The sequence below is a fragment of the Alligator mississippiensis genome, chromosome 15, assembly GCF_030867095.1.
Source record: "Alligator mississippiensis isolate rAllMis1 chromosome 15, rAllMis1, whole genome shotgun sequence".
NCBI lineage: Eukaryota > Metazoa > Chordata > Crocodylia > Alligatoridae > Alligator > Alligator mississippiensis.
This window is the reverse complement of record NC_081838.1, coordinates 15,502,166-15,520,824: the sequence shown is the minus strand read 5'-3', so window position 1 is coordinate 15,520,824 and position 18,659 is coordinate 15,502,166. Positions and strand designations below refer to the sequence as shown.

At 47.2% G+C, this 18,659-nt stretch overlaps 2 protein-coding genes across 2 annotated transcripts; both read left to right on the top strand.

Moving 5' to 3' along the window:
- The first annotated feature begins 210 nt into the window (after positions 1 to 210).
- Positions 211 to 4,345, top strand: LOC106738245 (cornifin-B-like). Its single transcript, XM_059718660.1, has 2 exons — positions 211 to 293; positions 2,672 to 4,345. The coding sequence occupies exon 2, from the start codon at positions 2,692 to 2,694 to the stop codon at positions 3,496 to 3,498; it is 807 nt and encodes a 268-aa protein (XP_059574643.1). The 5' UTR covers positions 211 to 293; positions 2,672 to 2,691; the 3' UTR covers positions 3,499 to 4,345.
- A 3,586-nt stretch (positions 4,346 to 7,931) lies between these two features.
- LOC106738265 (keratin-associated protein 10-1-like) lies at positions 7,932 to 14,646 on the top strand. Its single transcript, XM_014601737.3, has 3 exons — positions 7,932 to 8,090; positions 9,022 to 9,145; positions 10,008 to 14,646. Exon 3 carries the CDS (start codon positions 10,031 to 10,033, stop codon positions 11,444 to 11,446), a length of 1,416 nt encoding a protein of 471 aa, XP_014457223.1. The 5' UTR covers positions 7,932 to 8,090; positions 9,022 to 9,145; positions 10,008 to 10,030; the 3' UTR covers positions 11,447 to 14,646.
- The last annotated feature ends 4,013 nt before the right edge of the window (positions 14,647 to 18,659 follow it).

Below are 18,659 nucleotides of genomic sequence, written 5' to 3'. Positions count from 1 at the left end.
ATGTGCCCGACAGAACAACCACAAAGTCTTGTCATGCTTGAGAGGATTACACGCAAGATAATTGGTGACATATGGGTCTGGCAGCAGACTAGTCATCCCTGGGGGAAATGGCGTGCTGCCAGGTGTTAGAAGTGTAACACGTGGGATAAATATTTTTTTATGACCGTTAGTAAGGATCACACATGCTGTGAGTGTCTCATACCCTGCAAGCACATTTGGGAGCTGTATAAAAGCCTTCTCACTCTGCAGGCTCCTCATCCACTACCACTCAACTGCTCTCATCTGTGAATCAGGTAAGTCAGTTTTCTACTAAGTCTCTTTCCAGCTATTGAAGTGTCACCTTATGGTTGGTCTTTGTGGGCACGGATTTCAGAAGCGGCTTGTGATTTTGGGGGCAGATCAGTTTCCAGAGATGGAGTTCCCAGTGATTCCCCAAAGCCAGTGGTTCCAATGGGGTGTCTACAAATACTCATTGATCTTGGCCACAGTGGAAGAGCCACTGTGAAAGAGTCTTGTCATGGTTCTTTCTTGGAGGCATTGGTGATTATTAGTTTTAACTTTACTTTGTGGCTTTGCATGAAAATAGTGTTTGAGGCTAAATGGACCATAAGCTTAATACAAGCAACATTAGAGATGTTGAGTGGTTTGGTGGGGAAGGTAAGAGGCTCGACTCTGGAAAGGCCTAGCTTCTAAGCCTTGGTCACTGACCTGAAATATGGTATGTGTTGTCTTCCTGTGCCTTGATTTACACATTTGTAAATTGGAGGTCATAATAGACTGCAGAGAAATGTAGAGGCTGAAGGGTAAAGTACACAGAGACTAGGAGGAAGAGGAAAGAGAAGGGTTACTATAAGAAAGGCAAAAAGGTGTTTGTGGATATTTGAAGGGTCTTGAAAGGAGCTGGAGTAAGAGACCCCTTTCTCATAGTAAATATTGTGACACCAAGAATAATCTTGATCTACGCTTGCTATTGTTATTATTTGTTTGCAAAGCCATGACCGGATGTTTAGCACTAGATGAAGGCTTAAATTCTGCTTTCTGCTGTGTTAATGAAACCCAATGAACATCAGCAGGGTAGCCAGGGGGTAACAGAGAGGAGGAATTCTCCCACAAAATCATTATCCCTGGGTGGATCGAATTTAAAGCCAGAAAATGGGTTTCATATTTAATATGTGGGGAAGCAGTGGCCAGGCCTAGGAAAGCTCCTGGTTGAAAGCCTCGTTGCTATCCATACAACCATAGAAAATGAGGGTTGGCAAAAAAAAAATTAGGATGGGAAGGAACTTCAGGAGATCACGTCTAGTCCAACCCCTTGCTCACAGCAGGGCCAGCCCCAATGAGATCATCCCAGCCAAGGCTTTGTCTAGCTGGGTCTTAAAACCCTCCAAGGATGTGGACTCCACCACCTCTCTGGGGAGCCTTTTCCAGTGCTTCATTACCCTCCTAGTGGGAAAGTTTTTCCTAATATCCAACCTCAACTTTCCTTGTTGTAACTTGAGCCCATTGCTCCTTGCTCTGTCATCTGCCACCACTGAGATCAGTCCAGCTCCATCCTCTTTGCCACCACCCTACAGGGAGTTGAAGGCTGCTATTAAATCCCCAAACAGTCTTCTTTTCTCCAGGCTAAATAAGCCCAGGTCCCTCAGCCTCTCTCCACAAGTCATGTCCCCCAACCCCCCAACCATTTTTTTGCCCTCCATTGGACTCTCTCCAATTTGTCCACATCCTTTAGTGGGGGCCCAAAACCAGACAGTGGACTCCATACCCCACAGCCCGTCCTGCTGAATTTAGTCTGATTGGTAGACAAGAGGGCACATGTCTTGGAGCCAGGAGGATAGCAAGCAGGAAGGAATGTGCCACTGTAGACCAGTGGGAGAGGACCGGGTTCTCATATTGAATTTGTCTGCCCTTCTTGCTACAAGCTGAGGGGATGTTTCTGTCAAGAGCCCCTGGGGGAAGGGGTACCTGGATCCTGCTGGAAATGGAAAAGCACCTTTTTTCCAGTCATGGAGAGCAGGAGTAATTCAGTGGGAGTCCCTGGAGATGAACAGGAGCCAGGGAAAGCTGTGCCAGGCTTGGTGGCAGAAGATGGCTCTGAGAATGTCATGGGCAGCCCAGTCTGTTCCCCCTAAAAAGTTGAAGGGTCGACCCAATTTCTTTTTCCCCAGGCATTCACTTGGGGTTGTACCAAATAGGTTAGTCCTGTGTGGTCCAACAAGCCCCATCTCCCTGTGCTCTATCACACACCGTGCTGCTTGGTACAGGTGCTACACTGCATTGGAAGCACCAGCAATGCTGTGGCAGGTTCATTAGCATGGATGGAGGCTAACTGGCTGATTAGCCTGCCCCATGCACCCGTGGGCGCAGGTACAGTGCTGCCCGTGCAGGGGATACCACCGGTGTGACTTTATGGTCGCTGCTGCCTGGGCCATTAGGTTTGGAACAGGGATGTGACCCAGATGCCTGCAGTATGTGGCCTGTCACTGTGCTTTGTGGATAAATGCAAGGATCCAGGCTCCCTGCCGATGTGCACTGGGTTGCAACAAAGCAACATCAGTTTGTAGCAGCTGAGTAACTGGCTCTTCCCTGAGTGACCAAGCAGTGAGGGGGATTTGGCAGGGTTAGTGAATGTCACATTGGTCAAGGTTCTGCTCTTTCATGGTTCTTTCAGCTCTGCCCCGCCACGTCAAGATGTCCTACTACGGCCAGCAGTGCAAGCAGCGGTGCCTGCCCCTGCCCATCTGCCAAGACCAGCTCCCTGTGAAATGCCCACCTATGTGTCCTCAGCAGTGGACACCGCAATACTCCACCAAGAGCTACTCGGGCTATGACGGGTACTGCGAGTCCAGCTCACTGCAGTGCATGGAGCCATGTGGTCCCAAAGGCTGGTTGAAGTGTAGGCCTCAGTGTGAGCAAGTATATGTCCCGCCGTGCCCCCCACCATGTGTGACCAAGTGCCCCCAGCAATGTGTGACCCAGTGTGTCACCAAGTGCCCCCCACCATGCGTGAAGTGCCCCCCACCATGTGTGAAGTGCCCCCAGCCATGCGTGACCCAGTGTATCACCAAGTGCCCCCCACCGTGTGTGACCAAGTGCCCCCAGCAGTGTGTGACCAAGTGTCCTCAACAGTGTGTGACCAAGTGTCCTCCACCATGTGTGACCAAGTGTCCCCAGCAGTGCGTGACCAAGTGCCCTCCACCATGTGTGACCAAGTGTCCCCAGCAGTGTGTGACCAAGTGCCCTCCACCATGTGTGACCAAGTGTCCCCAGCAGTGTGTGACCAAGTGCCCTCCACCATGTGTGACCAAGTGTCCCCAGCAGTGTGTGACCAAGTGCCCTCCACCATGTGTGACCAAGTGCCCCCAGCAGTGCGTGACCAAGTGCCCTCAGCAGTGCGTGACCAAGTGCCCCCAGCAGTGTGTGACCAAAGGTCAATCAAGCAAAGTGAAGATTTCGAGCAATAACAAGAAGTACTGCTCTGCCTCCAAGTGGTTTTGAAAGAGCACGAAGGAAAGAGCACAGACGGCTAGACCTGCTCTCCATGCACCATGCTTCTCCTCCTGCTCACACTCCCTGAGATGCTGCACCCTGGGCTCACGGCTCTGTTCTTTATAGATTAATTTATTACCTGGAAGTGTGTGTGAATGATGTTTGTGTGGTTACTCTGTACATGCTTCTAGTTTATTCCTTGCTTTAGTGCAAAGATGTCTGTTTTTTCACCCGCTTCACATAGGCACTGGTAAATTAATGAGATAAGAAGACAAAAAGTAGAAATTCCCGAGGCTGATGCTGAAGTCTCGAGTTCAATGCATCCTTGTGCGACTGGAGTATGCTAGCGCCAGCCCCCAGATCTGTTGGTTCTGCCTTTGGAACTGACCTGAAGATACCCGTGGGCTCCTTTAGTGTGAGATTTCCACAGTGTAGTTGCTTTTAAGCTTAGATGTAGATACAGGGTATGAATAGCTTTGGCACAAAGTTGATTTATTGTTTGCATGCTGGAGACCTCCATGAGCACAGATACGTGGATATGGGGCCAAATTATTTGATGCGTTATAATGTTGGAGCACCAGTATCTTCAGCGGTGCTCTATTTATACCAGAGGTCCCGGCCCATAAAGATCGATCTAGCCATGTCTGTAGATGTTACATTTCTGCTCACAAAAGTGTTTTAATGTAATTTTTCTCAGATATCGCACCCATGTAACTGGCGCTTTCGTCCATCCATGGCTGTGACTGAGGGACTTTGTGTTCACAATGTGTTGCCCAGGCTTCCTGGAGCTCTGTACTCTGTACTTAAAAAATGCTTTTCCAGTTGCTTTTAAAATTAAACCTTATGCTTTATCACAGTATCTGCTTCCTTGTGGTCCTTGCACTCTTTGTTTTATTAGATGTCCAGGCAGCTTTTTGATCTCAGGGTCTCTCTCTCTCGTGCATGGAGAGAGCAACAGACTTCTGACTGGGATCCAGAAAAGGAAGCAGAGAGCCAGCCGGTGGGAGATGCTATGGATGGCAGTGAGGACGAAATCCTGTCCTCTGGAGACACCCCCATTGCTGGAGGGAGCCACCTTGGTCCAGGGAAGATCTGTTTCCCTGGAGAGGAGCAGGAACTCTTACCTTTTAAGGAACAAAGTTGGGCCCCTTTAAAATATGGCACAATTGGTTCTCTTTATATAAAATAACCAAGTCATTGGAGCAGTATTTTTTTTTTATCATTACAGTCATCTGGCTGTGAAATATTCTTGCTAGTTTGCACAGAGCTTTCTGTAGCGATTAGTGTCACCCCTTATGACAGATAGGAGGAAATATCAAGGTCGTGCAGGCTGGACTTCTGATGCAGGAGAAAGGGGTGATATGGGACGGGTCTTTTCTTACTGGGGGTTGTTTCTCTACATGGTGAACACCAGCCCCTGAACAGCAGTGCTTACAAACAGCATGCAAGAAATCCTTTCTTTCAGGAATTTCACTGTGCCTCAGTCCCAGGAACTGTTGGAAAGGAGGAGAAAGGGGGTGGGAGGGAGCATAATAGTATGTTTCTAATATCTGAAAGGCTGCCCCAAAGAAGATGGTGAAACATTGCTCTTCCCAGGCACAGAGGGCAGGACCAGAAGCATTTAAACTCCAACCAGGCCAGTTAAAATCAAATCTCAGGGACACTTTCTTCCCTGCAGAAACATGGAACAAGCTGCCCAGAGAAGTGGTGGAATCCACCTCATTAGAGATTTTCAAGAGAGGTTGGATGGGTGTCTGTCTGGGCTTGCTTAAATACAATGAGCAATAGGACTGTGCAGGATGTTGGACCAGAAAACCCAGAGGGTCCAACCCTAGAAATCATCTTTAGCTAGTTAGTATTTAGCAAAAGAATTAATTGATCAGGAAATGATTCATCCAGAGTGTCACAGGCACTTGTGTGCGAGTCTCTCATTCTGCATCCGCTAGGCTTGTGTAAAGGACGTCTTTGGATTAAGGGAGCCACGAGAGTAGAAGAGAATAAATTCAAGCAGAGTTTGAACCCTAGCTGTGATGCGGTGTAGCAGGAGGCAAGCCTAGTGGTTAGGACCCAAGATTCACTTCTACATCGGATATGATGGATTTCTATATGTGTTTTTGATGCTGATGTTGGGTGACATGGGACAAGTGACATCATCTCAATGTGCCTCAATTTCCCCCTTATTTCTAGTGGGGAAAATTATACTCTACCTCCTCTTACAACACAGTGAGGCTTCCTCACATGAAAGGATTTCAAAACCCTTTGCAAATGTTAATTAAAATGATTAAACAAACAGTTTAGGATGTTGTCATCAGGTTAATATTGTGCTATCTGAGCTGGAATTACCGGGCTGATAATTAGCATAATTTTAATAAGTGTTTTGTTTGTAGCAAACACAACTCCTGCCAAGGTGGTGCCTGTGAAAAGCCATTGACCTGGTTGCTATTCCCCTGCTGGGTGTTTCAAACACACAAAAAAGGGTCTGAACCAAACACTTTTCAATTAAAAAAACCCCACGTTTTGTAGACGCATTTAAAAAATGGTTTGGGTGCTTCTCTATTTGCACATGATGAATCCATGGACACCATGTTTTAATTTGTGGTGACCCAAACTAAACCATGTCAGGATGGGTTTTACTTTAAAATGCAGGAAGACTTTTAAAACGTGAGGAAAACCCGCATTTGCAAACTGTAATGCTGTTGAAACGTGGAAAAGGGCAAATTTCATCACGTGTACAAGCACTGTGATAGGCTGAGCTAAAGAGTTTTGCACTGCCAAAAGATGGCCAAGAAAAATACTTATGAATAGAGCAGGTTGAAAAATAAAACTCCCTGGATACATTGAGAAAATTCCTTATCAGCTAAACGGCAGCTTTTGCAAAAAAAAAAAATGGGTTTTTTAATGAAAAGACAAATCCTTACACTAAAAAAGCAAAAAACCTCGCAACCTAATATTTTTTTTTCAGCTTTTGATTTTTTTTCTCCGATGAAAACACAGAAAGCTTCCAAAGAAAATTTCTAGTAAAATGAAAAAATGTTCATGAGGAAGAGTATGCATTTCTCAAGCAAGTCTAATGTTAAGACATGTAATAAACTGCAAGAACAGTGGTTTCTTTGTCTGGGTATTATTTTCTGTTCATGTAAGTAGTATACAAATGATACAAACGCTTGCCGTACCTTTGTCTAAACATCCATACACTTGAATTTAATGTCACTTTTAATAAGTTAATAAATAAAAAGCACTTCCCCTTGCTTTTAAATAAGCATTTAAATAAATGTTCTGTGTCAAGATGTCCAACCCCATTCCCCATACACTTCACCATTAAAATTCACTAGCTATGAAAAACAGAAGGCGTATACCTTGTTTTTAAACAGGCACGGAGGAAGCTGAAGGTGGGTGAGTCACTTCGCAAGCATACGAGAAGGCTGGAAGAGGATCACAGGGTTTCTGAGTTCTAGATCAGCAGTTTTACCACCAGGCCATGCTGCCCTGGCTCCATCAGATTTGCCTTTGTGGTGCTGAGCAGGTTCCTATATAGTAGCATTGCCTTGCAAGTCACATCACCTCCTGCCCTTGGTTTTTTGGCCCGCTGTCCTGTTCCCAAGGAGCTTACCTCTGGTACATCAAAGAAAAAGGGAGCTGTGTGGCCAAGGTATAGGACTAAGATAATTTCCTGAGAATCCCCTCTAGGCTGGTTTTCAAAACCATCTACAGCAGTGGTTTTCAACCCTTTTTATTCATTTGTGAGCCCCCAAAACATTTCAAATGGAGGTGCGGACTCCTTTGAATAGTAAGTGTGGGTATTCCCCTACTTTTGATCATAGAGATCTTTCATGGACCCCGTAGACATAGTCTGAGGACCCCTCAGGGTTGTAAAATCACTGGTCTAAGGGGTTTAGACACATTGAGCTTCCATTGAATGAATGGAGGCTAAATCTCCCCCTGTCACTTTGAACAATCCCAGCCCTGGTCTTTCCCTGGGAAGAGCTGTGTCTGTACTTGTCAGCTATTCTTGAATGGGAAAAAAGCTCAGGACCCTTGGAGGGCTGCATCCATTGTAGTGAATCACAGAGGCTCCAGGCTGCAAGCAGCTCCCATGAGGGCTTCCTTCCCTTTGTGAGCGCGCACGTGGGACTCCCGTAAGAGCAGCTCTGAGTTCACTCTTGCATCTGTCTGGTCTGTTGAAATGGGGATGGAGCAGGAGAGTTTTGCTGGCTACACCCAGCATTATGGAAGATTGCTCTGGCAGCCAGCTCAGCCTGCCAAGCAAAAGCATCTGGCTCCAAACCAGTGCCCAGCCTGGACAAAAGAGCAGTCAGAGCTTGGACACATGTATGTTCCTCTGCAGCACCACCCATTGCAGCAGCCAGGAGTAAGTTGCTTATCCACCCAGAGTATTTATAGTAGTGTCACACTTCTTGGAGCTGCCAAGAGGTCAACAGCATTCGGGGAGCATGAGCTGCAGGCGAGTGTCAGGGATCACATGCCTCCAATCTCACAAGCTGAATGCAGCTCACACCCATAAGCCTCTTTGCTCTATAAAACTTCTTCTGTCTCAGGCTCCTCTCTGCACTCCCAGCTGGTTTTTTCCATGGGTCAAGGCGGTAAGTCTGATTGCAATGGGATGCTGCCGGGTCTGGGGTGGCTGATGTAGAATAGCCCCTGGAAGAAAATATTCAGTGGAGCAAATCCCTGATTTCAGCATAACTGAGCCGATTTGCACCAGTGGAGCACCTGGTCTTCAGAATATGAGGGCAGTGTTTCTAGTTAGACTGTAAATACAATGAGTAGGGATTATCTTTTCTCTTAGACATTTGTTAGGTCTGACTTTGGCTTAGGCCCATTGATAACATAAATGTTGCTAGCAGCCGGATGTGCAGTTGCTTAGATTTGGAAACAGGCAAATCTCCCAATATTAGAGTCCTGGAAAAGTGATTTGATGGGATCCTATTGATGGAAAGAATCACAGAATCATAGAAAATGAGGGTGGGAAGGGCCCTCAGGAGGTCACATCTAGTCCAACCCCCTGCTCAAAGCAGAACCAGCCCCAACTGCATCATCCCAGCCAAGGTTTTGTCTAGCTGGGCCTTAAAAACCTTGAGAGGCAAACAGACAGCAAACTCAGGGATTTTTTAACATACGGATATTTGAATTTGGGGCTGGGAAGAAAATGAATATAGGAAAATCTGGTCAGTTTGTCACTCCAGTGGGATTGGTAATGATGGCTAATTTCCCACGAGTCTCTAAGGATCAGTAGTTAACTGTTTTCAACTTGTCATGAGCTGCTCTTTGCCTGGTGTGTTGAGACACAAGAATGATTTTTCTTTTTTTTTTTTTTTTTTGCATTTCTAATGGATAAATACACATCCCAAAAACGTTGAGCATCAATTGTGTGTATTCTGGCTTCCTATGTGGGAGCTGCACACTTATAATGTACAATTAACGTACATTTCTCTCTTTAAAGACTGAAAGTGCTCACTATATATGTATGACAGGATTCTGATGTCATCCATCATTTTTGCTTTGCTCTCTCAGCCACAGTCATCACCAAAACACAAGATAATTCTGCAAAATGGAATAGTTGATCGGTCTATGTCTTGACGAGCCAAGAGAAGCTGAGGAGTAGCCAATGCTCTGTGCAGATCAAGTGGCTTGAAAGGTATTCTAAAACTTGGAGGTCAGCATCTCTTCCAGCTGACTAATTGTCAGGTGCATAATCCACTGTGGTTTAATATAAATGTATGTTTGGAAATGACTAAATGTGCTTTACCAGATGACAGCGAGCCAAATTGTTTTGTTTACAAAATAAATTGGGTTCTGATGAGTATTCAGTGCACCAGCCAATAGAGTAACAGTGAGGCATTATCCAGGTGACTAATTAATCACATTTCACTGCATACAGCTCACAATGAGAGATGAGCAAGAGTACATGAGCCTTTTAAGGTTAACAGGTACAGGTTATGAATATTTGTTTTAAGCCTGGCATGAAAGTTATGGCGATGATAAGTTTCTAATAAATCCCCCCAACTTAATTCATTTCAAAGAGTTTTGATCTTCATTGAAATCTCTGGATCATAGTTATCCTTAGTAGTAGTACACAGCTGCCCCCCGGGCATCAGCTGTTGGTGATAAAGTGATAGTGTCAGGTAGAGGTGGGCAAAGCATGTAGACCAGCTAATTCTTGGGTGCTCGGAGCTGCATCAAGAACTGAAGCCAGAGGGGCTGGTTTTGAGATGTATTTCTGGGAACTGGAGACAAAGCGGCCGTCTGGCTCTGACATCCAAGCCTCTCCCGGCTTCAGCCACTCCTTGTGTGGCTGTGTTAAAGGACCCTATCTTTCCATCAGTGGCGGGATAATAAAGGCATGTTGTTTAACTTAGTGATGGATAATTCTCTGTTTCCAGTGCTATAAATATTCTGGGCTGTACTGGAATGAGGGTTTATGTGAAAGAGGCTTCTTTAACATGGAGAAATGAGTGGGTGAATATAGTAAATGATCTACCTTCTCACACATCTTCTAGGCAGAGCCAGGCAATGCCTGAAGATGCCTTGGAACAGACAGCAATGCAAGCATCAGCCTCTGCTGGGGTCAAGCCACGTCAACAAAAGCCTGTGGCAGCAAGACTGTGAGTACTGCCCCTTGCAGTGCCCTCAGCCACGTGGCAAGCAGTGCATGCAGCAGTGCTTGGCCCTGTACCCACTGCACCAAAGTGTGTGTAAGGGCTCGCTGCCAGGCATGACTGTGAGCCCACAGCACATGTGCGTAGCTGAGTGCCTGAGGCCATGTGAGAGCGAGAGCCTGCAGCCTGGGTGCACGGCCGAGCAACCCCTCCAGCAGCATGTGATCAACAGCCAGCTCTGCTGCGCACACACAGCTCAAAATTGGCACCAGACGGCCAACAGCCAGCCTTGCTGCACCACCGTGACCACTGAGCCACAGCGGGTGACCAAGTGCAAGGCCCCCTGTGCACCCTCAGCCCCCAACCAAGAGTGTGTGAACAACCGCCCGCCATGCGCGCCTTCGGCTCCCAACCAGAAGTGTGTGAACAACCGCCCACCATGTGCCCCCTCCACCCCCAATCAGAAGTGTGTGAATAATCGCCCTCCGTGCGGGCCCCCAGCTGCTAATCACAGCTGCTGTACCAAAAGCCCCCCATGTAAGCCTGAGAGCCCAGCAGAAGAGAGGCAGGAGGAGAGCCCACTGTGGGAGTCAGTACCTGAGCGCTTACAGCTGCAGGACATGACTGACAGCCAGGGCATGACCAAGTGCCCACAGCTGCTGTGCATGATGGATGACCTGCCTTCATGCATGCACACCTGCCCAGCACTGAAGTGTAAGACCACATGCCCTCCACCAAGCAGTGCCCAATGCCCCGCACTGCAGCAGAGCCTTGCTAGCTGCCCTCCACTACAGGCCATCCAGCACCCACCACTGCCAAGGGCTACCAACTGCTCCCTACCATATGATGCCACGCACCTGCCGCCACCACAGCAGTGCTGGACCACGTGCCCACTCACGCATCCAAGCAATTCAACGTGCCCACTCTTGGAGCAAAGCATCGCTACATGCCATCTGCCACCCTGTGTGATGGAGGGCCTGCTGCCAGCCACAACAAAGTACCCGAGAGGGCGGCAGCACCTCCATAAACACCTGCCACCATCTTTCATGACCAAGCGCTTCCCATCAGGCATGACTGCAGCAGCTCGACAGAGCTGTCTGACCAAAAGGCGCCGACAGCGCATCCTCAGGCGCCCTTTACTGCGACCACGTATGAAGTGCCCACTGCCACAGCAGTGCTTTGCTATGCGCCCGCTGCCACCTAGTGCGTCTGAGTGTCTGTTGCCAGGCACAACTGAGTGCCCACCAGAGCAGCGTGCACCAGCGCATCTGCCACAGCAACATATAGCCAAGGCCCATCCCCAGGGGGTGACTGGGTTCCCTAAGTATCATAGAAAATGAGGGTTTGAAGGCACCTTGGGAGGTCACATCTAGTCCAACCCCCACCTCCCCTGCTCAAAGCAGGACCAGCTCCAGCTACATCATCGCAGCCAAGGTTTTGCCTAGTCGGGTCTTAAACACCTCCAAGCATGGAGATGCCACCACCTCTCTGAATAGCCTGTTCCAGTGCTTTACTACCCTCCTCATAAGAAGGTTTTTCCTAATATCTAACCTCAACTCCTCTTGTTGCAATTTGAGTCCATTGCTTCTTGTTCTGTCATCTGCCACCACTGCTCCATCCTCTTTTGAACCCCTCTTCAGGGAGTTGAAGGTTGCTATTAAATCCCCTCTCAGTCTCCTCTTCTCCAGTTCCCTTGCCTCTTTTCATCAGTATATTCCCCAGCCCACTAACCATTTTCACTGCCCTCCACTGGACTGTCTTCAATTTTTCCACATCCTTTCTGTAGTGGGGGGCCCAAAAGTAGGCACAGGACTTCAGATGTGGCCTCCACAGTGCTGAATAGAGGGGAATAATCCTTTGACCTGCTGGCAGTGCTCTAGCTGACCCAATACTGCATGCATTCATTCTTCAGTCAATGTGTAGTAAGTTAAATCTCCCATAATGATATAAACCCTGGTGATGTTTATTTCTTGAATAATTTTACCTAGATAGTTATCCAGCCTGGATTTTGGAAGTTGATTGCTGGGCCCCATCACAAATTCAATAAAATCTCTTTGACCAGCCAGACATAAATTGTTGTACCTGTGCCATCCCATCTTCTTTTTAGACAATTATTCCATTAATGTACAGTACTACCCAAGCCCATTTGTACTTGAACCCCTCATCCTAAACTAATGAGCTTTTAATGATAAAATGAGGAGATCCTGGTCTATTGGCCAAAGGTTGTAGTAGATTCACGAACCATTTATGTAGTAGATTCCCCAATCATTTATACAGTCCAGCCACAAGAGGGAGTCTGAATACCACAGTCAAGACAAGTAGGTTATATGGGTGTACAGCAGGCGGGACTCTAGCGCCTGCCTCTGCTTTGCATAAATTAAGGCTGGATTCTTATCTTGCATAATACAGCCCAGCTTGTCATCAAATAGCTACATCAGATGACACTCCAGACCTTCCTTCGGGTAAACGCCTATTTGGATAAAGATAGGGGCTGGGCTGGTGGGCAAGGAGGATCCCTGAACTTTTGAAAATCTACCCTGGACCCTCTATGGTTTTGATCCTGTCTAACAGGGAAGATTTCATGCCATGGAGAGTTGCCAGGACAAGGCATTGCTTGCATTTTCTACATAGTGCATTTGACCCCATGGGTATTTCACCCTGAACTTTATGGTTCCCATATAAATGGGTGCATACACACATACTAACTTTCTGACAGTTAATCTGACTTAACTTTTAAAGTTGACTTAACTGTTAGAGTGTACACACTAGGTGGAGCAGAGTCAACTTAAATGCAACACAAGATAGTACACTTCTGAGGTGTAGTATCTTGAGTCACATTAGTTAAGTCAACTTAGCTCACAAGATGGCTGCCACCATGTCAAGAAGCTGTATGTGTATGTGCTCTGATGTGGCTTAACTTGATTCAACTTAATTAAGTCGCCTTATTTTAAGTCGACTTAGTATGTGTGTACGCCCCCTAAAAGATGAATCTTTGCCATCAGGCCAAAATCTTTGAATCTTTGCCATCAGGATTTGCAAAGAAGTTTAAGGAAGTCAGATACCAGAATGATCATGGGTGCTTAACTCATAGAGTGTTGGTTGTAGCCGTCTGATATCTTTAAGATACCAAATTTACCCAAAGAACCTTGTCTAACTCTCATAGGCTGTTTTGAAAATCTCAGGTCAAACTCATTTTATTGTGAACATCCAGTTTGGGCTATCAAGGGGTGGAGCAACAAGAATTTAAGTGCAGAAGGGTCTCCCCATGGACTTCAGTGGGGGCTCTGGGACCAACCCCAACCCCTGAGAGCTGCTTTTTTCTAAACCTTTAGCTTCTCTTTCTGTAATTTATTTCTAAACCATACTTCATTCACCTTGTGCATTGAAGAACAAGTCCTTGTCTAGTAATCCACCCATGTTGTATGAATAAGCACTGAGTGCAGCATGGTCTAATTATGGGTGCTTTCGGTTTTCAGAGACCAGCTTAATATAACTGGGGTCTGGTTTCCATAAATGATGACCCTCTTCAGTGCCAACTTCAGTCAGTTTTCTCGAAAGCAAACCAACATTGGTCATTTTTTATTTAAAATAAATAAAATAATAAAATAACATTATATGTTTGTCTTGGCCTTAAAAAGAACGCAAACAAGAACATCTCCCCTGAACAAGGTGGGGTGGAAGGGATAGAAATGAGAGTGCAAATAGGAAATGTTGATATCATTTTTGGTGTTGTCATATTCTAGTAGCTGCAATGATGCTGGGAAAGTGTGGGAGGCCAGATTTATTTGGTGATATTCTTTAGTCTGCATTTTTTCTTTCCCAGACCTGAGGAGGGGCATCTTGTACCTGCAAGCTTGTCTAACAACTCTTCCAGCCAAAAAATGTTGACCCAATATAATACGTTACCAAACAACTCTGACTTCTTTTATAGGAAAAATTATAGGATCATAGGAAAATAGGGCTGGATAAGAGATCTCATGAGGGCATCTGGTCCAGCCCCCAGCTCAAGGCAGGGTCAGCCCTGAATAAACCACCACAGCCCTGTTTCGGTTCAACCTGCTTTTGAAAGTTTCCAGAGATGGGATTTCCACAGCTTCTCGAGATAGTCTGTTCCCAAATGGGTGCAGTTATCCAAACTCTGAAAAGAAAAGCAAATAAAGATGCATGTCAAATTGATATGAATTAAAACGTCATTGTTTTCCCCTGTTTTTAGCAATGTCAGCATGCTTTTGTTTTGTTTTGTTTTTAAATAAGGTTGTTTAGATTTGAAGTTAGTCCCGGGGAAAAGCTATTTCAGGTGGTTGTTGCTTTGGTTCATCTTCAAAAATTATTCTCATTACACCTTCCTGTTTTTGTTCCAGTGTTGTTAATCGGTGGGTGGTAATTTCCAGCAGAAAAAAAATACCAGGCCTCTCCTACATGAAAGTGTTTTCCTGGTTTAACGATCTGGCCTGATATGGGGAAACTGGGATACTAAATATCATCTTTTCCAGACCTTAAACATTGTTCACATATGAAAATAAAAGCTACTTGGAGATCATTGAAAGGGTTTTTTGCTATACTACAAAAGGTTTTCTTTGTTTTTACTTCTGATCTTTTATACTGTTGCATTATTTTACTTATTGATTCTTTTTCATAACGTATCTTTAAGGAGACTGATCGAGTGATGTGTAGCTTTGAGACTGCTATCTGTGCTAGCAAGTGATATTTTGGCTCACAGTTATCCCTTAGGACTCCAGTATAGTACATAGAATCATAGAATCATAGAAGTCGGGTCGGAAGGGACCTTGTAGATCTTCAAGTCCGACCCCCTCCCTGGGCAGGAGGAAAACTGGGCTCAAATGACCCCACCTGGGTAGGCATCGAGCTGCTTCTTAAAGACCCCCAGGGTAGGAGCCAGCACCACTTCCCTTGGAAGTTGGTTCCAGATCCTAGCTGCCCTGACTGTGAAGTAGTTCTTATGGATGCATAATCTAAACCTACTCTCCAACAACTTGCGGCCGTTATTCCTTGTTATCCCGGGGGGCACTAGGGAAAACAAGGTCCCCCCAAACCCTTCTGGTCCCCCCTAGTGAGTTTATAGACAGTCACAAGGTCCCCCCTCAGCCTTCTCTTGTGAAGGCTGAACAGGATCAGGCCCCATAACCTCTCGTTGTAGGGTCTGTCCTGCTGTCCCTGGATCATGCGGGTGGCCCTCCTCTGGACCCTCTCAATGTTTTCCACATCCCTCTTGAAGTGGGGTGCCCAGAACTGGATGCAGTACTCCAGCTGTGGCCTGACCAGTGTCACATAGAGGGGGAGGATCATCTCCTTGGCTCTACTTGAGCTGCACCTGTGGATGCACGATAGGGTCTGGTTAGCCCTGCTGACTGTGACCTCGCATTGTTGGCCCATGTTCATCTTGGAGTCAATAATGACTCCAAGATCCCTTTCTGCCTCTGCTTTCATGAAGGGAGTTTCCCATCTTATAAGTGTGTTGCCGGTTACTACTGCCCAAGTGCAGCACCCTGCACTTGTCCGTATTGAAACGCATCCTGTTTTTGTTAGCCCACCCCTGCAACCTATCCAGTTCTTGCTGCAGTCTTTCCCTCCCTACTAGCGTGCCCACCTCATCCCAAATTTTGGTATCATCAGCAAATTTAAACAGGTTGCTTTTCACCTCATCATCCAAATCACTGATAAAGAAATTGAACAGTGCAGGCCCAAGGACCGAGCCCTGGGTCGAATATGACTCATCCACCACCACCCTCTGAGTACAACCCTTCAGCCAATTTGCAATCCATCTGACCGTGTAGGCATCGATGCCACAGTCGCCTAGTTTTTTAATGAGGATGGGGTGGTTGACAGTGTCAAAGTCCTTGCTGAAGTCCAGAAAGACTACATCCACGGCGACACCTGCATCCAATGCTTTTGTGACCTGATCATAAAAGGCAATCAGGTTGGTCTGACATGACCTGCCCCTAATGAAACCGTGCTGGTTGCCCTTGAGCATCATCCCTGATGCCAGCTCATCACAGATGTGCTCCTTGATGATCTTCTCAAAGAGTTTCCCCAGGATTGAGGTAAGACTGATGGGCCTATAGTTGCCTGGGTCCTCCCTCCTTCCTTTTTTGAAGATGGGGACCATATTGGCTATCTTCCAATCATCTGGCACCTGGCCTGAGCACCATGAGAGCTCGCAAAGGCATGCCAAGGGCCCAGCAATAACCCCTGCTAGCTCCCTCAACACCCTGGGGTGGAGAGCATCTGGACCTGTTGATTTGAACACATCCAGCCCCTCCAGAAGCACTCTAACCCGGTCCTCCTCAACCTTAGGTCTGGAGGCGTTCCCCTCGGTTCTGTCTCGAATTATGGTGGGGGAGTCCCGGTCCCTGCACAAGAAAACAGAGGTGAAGAATTTGTTAAAGAGGTCTGCCTTCTCCTCAGGCGCAACCACCAGATTGCCCAGTGCATCTTGCAGGGGCCCCACATTTCCCGGTGCCTTCTTCATCCTCCCTATATATTTGAAAAAGGGCTTTTCGTTATCTTTGATCTTGGACGCTAGTCCTAGCTCTATGTCCGCCTTAGCTTTCCTAACAGCCCCCCTACAGGCCCGAGAAGTGGAGGTATACTCCTCTTTGGAGATAGCCCCTACCTTCCACTGGGTATACACGGCCTTTTTGGCAACCAGTCATTCCTGGACGTCCTTGGTGAGCCGGGGGGGTGGGGGGTTGGGCACTCTTGCCCACCTTGCTTCTTGTTGGGGAGCATCACCCCTTGGGCCCCGAGTATCATCTCCTTAAGGAATGACCACTCATCTTGGGCACTGAGTTCCCCTGCCCTTGAGAACCCCAGCACCTCTCCCACCAATCTCCTCAACTCATTGAAGTTGGCCCTCTTGAAATCTAGGGCTACCGCCTTGCTGCAGGCCCTTGACACCCTGCGTTGGATGGTGAATTCCAGCAAGCGATGATCGCTGTCACCCAGGTGGTCGAGGACCTGGAGCCCTCTTACCAGATCATTGCCTGTGGCCAGGACCAGGTCCAACAGGGCATTTCCTCTGATGGGACTGTGCACCTCCTGTGTTAAGTGGAGGTCTTGTATCTTGGCCAGGAACCTCCTGGAATGGTCCGACCTGGCTGACTGCTCCTCCCAGCAGATGTCCGGGTAATTTAGATCACCCATGACAACTACATCCCTTGCCTTAAGTGCCTTTGCAAGCTGGCCCAAAAATTCCCGGGCCAGCTCCTCCCCTTGGTTGGGGGGTCTGTAGTAGACCCCCACCGTTAAGTCCCTCTCCCCATGACCCCCTTGTATCTTGACCCAGAGCACTTTAGCTTGCCCCTCCTCTGACCCCATTTTGCTGGCAGAAGATGTGTATTGCTCTTTGACATAGAGCGCCACACCTCCTCCCTTCCTTCCTTCTCTATCCCACCTGTAGAGCCTATAGCCCCTAATGCTAACTGCCCAGTCATGGGATGAATCCCACCAGGTTTCTGTAAGCCCTACTATGTCTGGGTTTGAACTGGCTATTCTGAGGGCGAGTTCCTCCTGTTTGTTCCCCATACTCCAAGCATTGGTATGCAGGCATTTAAGGCCTTGCATAGCTGTGTGTGTCACCCCCTGATTAGGAAGACTATCTGGACCCCTGTTTCTTACTTGGGCACTCCTTGCATGTGTCACCTGTCTTGCTCGGGTGGTGTCTCCACATCTTCCTGCGGCCCCATCCCCCAGCGAGGCTAGTTTAAAGCTCACCATACGAGATCAGCCAACCTGGAAGAGAAGACACGCTTGCCTTTAGAAGAGAGGTGAAGCCCATCCCGCCCCAGCAAGTCCCTCGCACAAAAGCATGGGTCATTATCTAGGAACCCAAGGCCCACCTGGCGGCACCAACTCCATAAGTGCTGGTTGACCTTGCCAATGCAGGCCTTGTGTCGCTGTCCCCTCCTACTCACCGGTAGAAGAGAGGAGAAGAGCACCTGCACCCCCATCTCCTTAAGCTTGGCCCCCAGAGCCTCGAAGTCCTTCATAACGTGGTTAGGGTTGCCCCTGGCCATGTCATTTGCTCCCACATGGATGACAACCATGGGGTATTGGTCTGAAGGTCAGATGTAGGCCGGGATCCTCTCCATGATGTTTCAAACCCCAGGCATGAAGCAGACTTGGGGTCAGGCTGGCAGATAGGACCTTCCAGTCCTCGTAGGATGGAGTTTCCGACGACGAGGACCAGGTGTTTCTTCCTGCTGGTGTTCATCCTCTGCCCATTCCATGTTGTGTGGGGAGTGGCATCGTACGTCTAAGTGTCAGCTCATCATAAAAAATAAAAAAAAAAAAAGAAAGAAAATCCAGTTTTTTTATACTGCTTACTGCCTTTCCAATACTACCACCTAACATTTTTAATTGCCACCCTCAGGAACACTTACATTTTTCAGTAACTTTATTTTTCATTGGAAAATATATTCTAATCAGCTCTGTCGGCCAACTGTACATACCTGGCAAAGTTTGCAAAGGTACTTTTATTAAGTATAATCCAGTGTCCCTTGAATTCAATGACATTCTTCCCCATCGTTCTCA

What these genes read in the sequence shown, in the direction of transcription:
- LOC106738245 (XM_059718660.1), top strand. Translation starts at nt 2,692, where the DNA reads ATGTCCTACTACGGCCAGCAGTGCAAGCAGCGGTGCCTGCCCCTGCCC.
- LOC106738265 (XM_014601737.3), top strand. Translation starts at nt 10,031, where the DNA reads ATGCCTTGGAACAGACAGCAATGCAAGCATCAGCCTCTGCTGGGGTCA.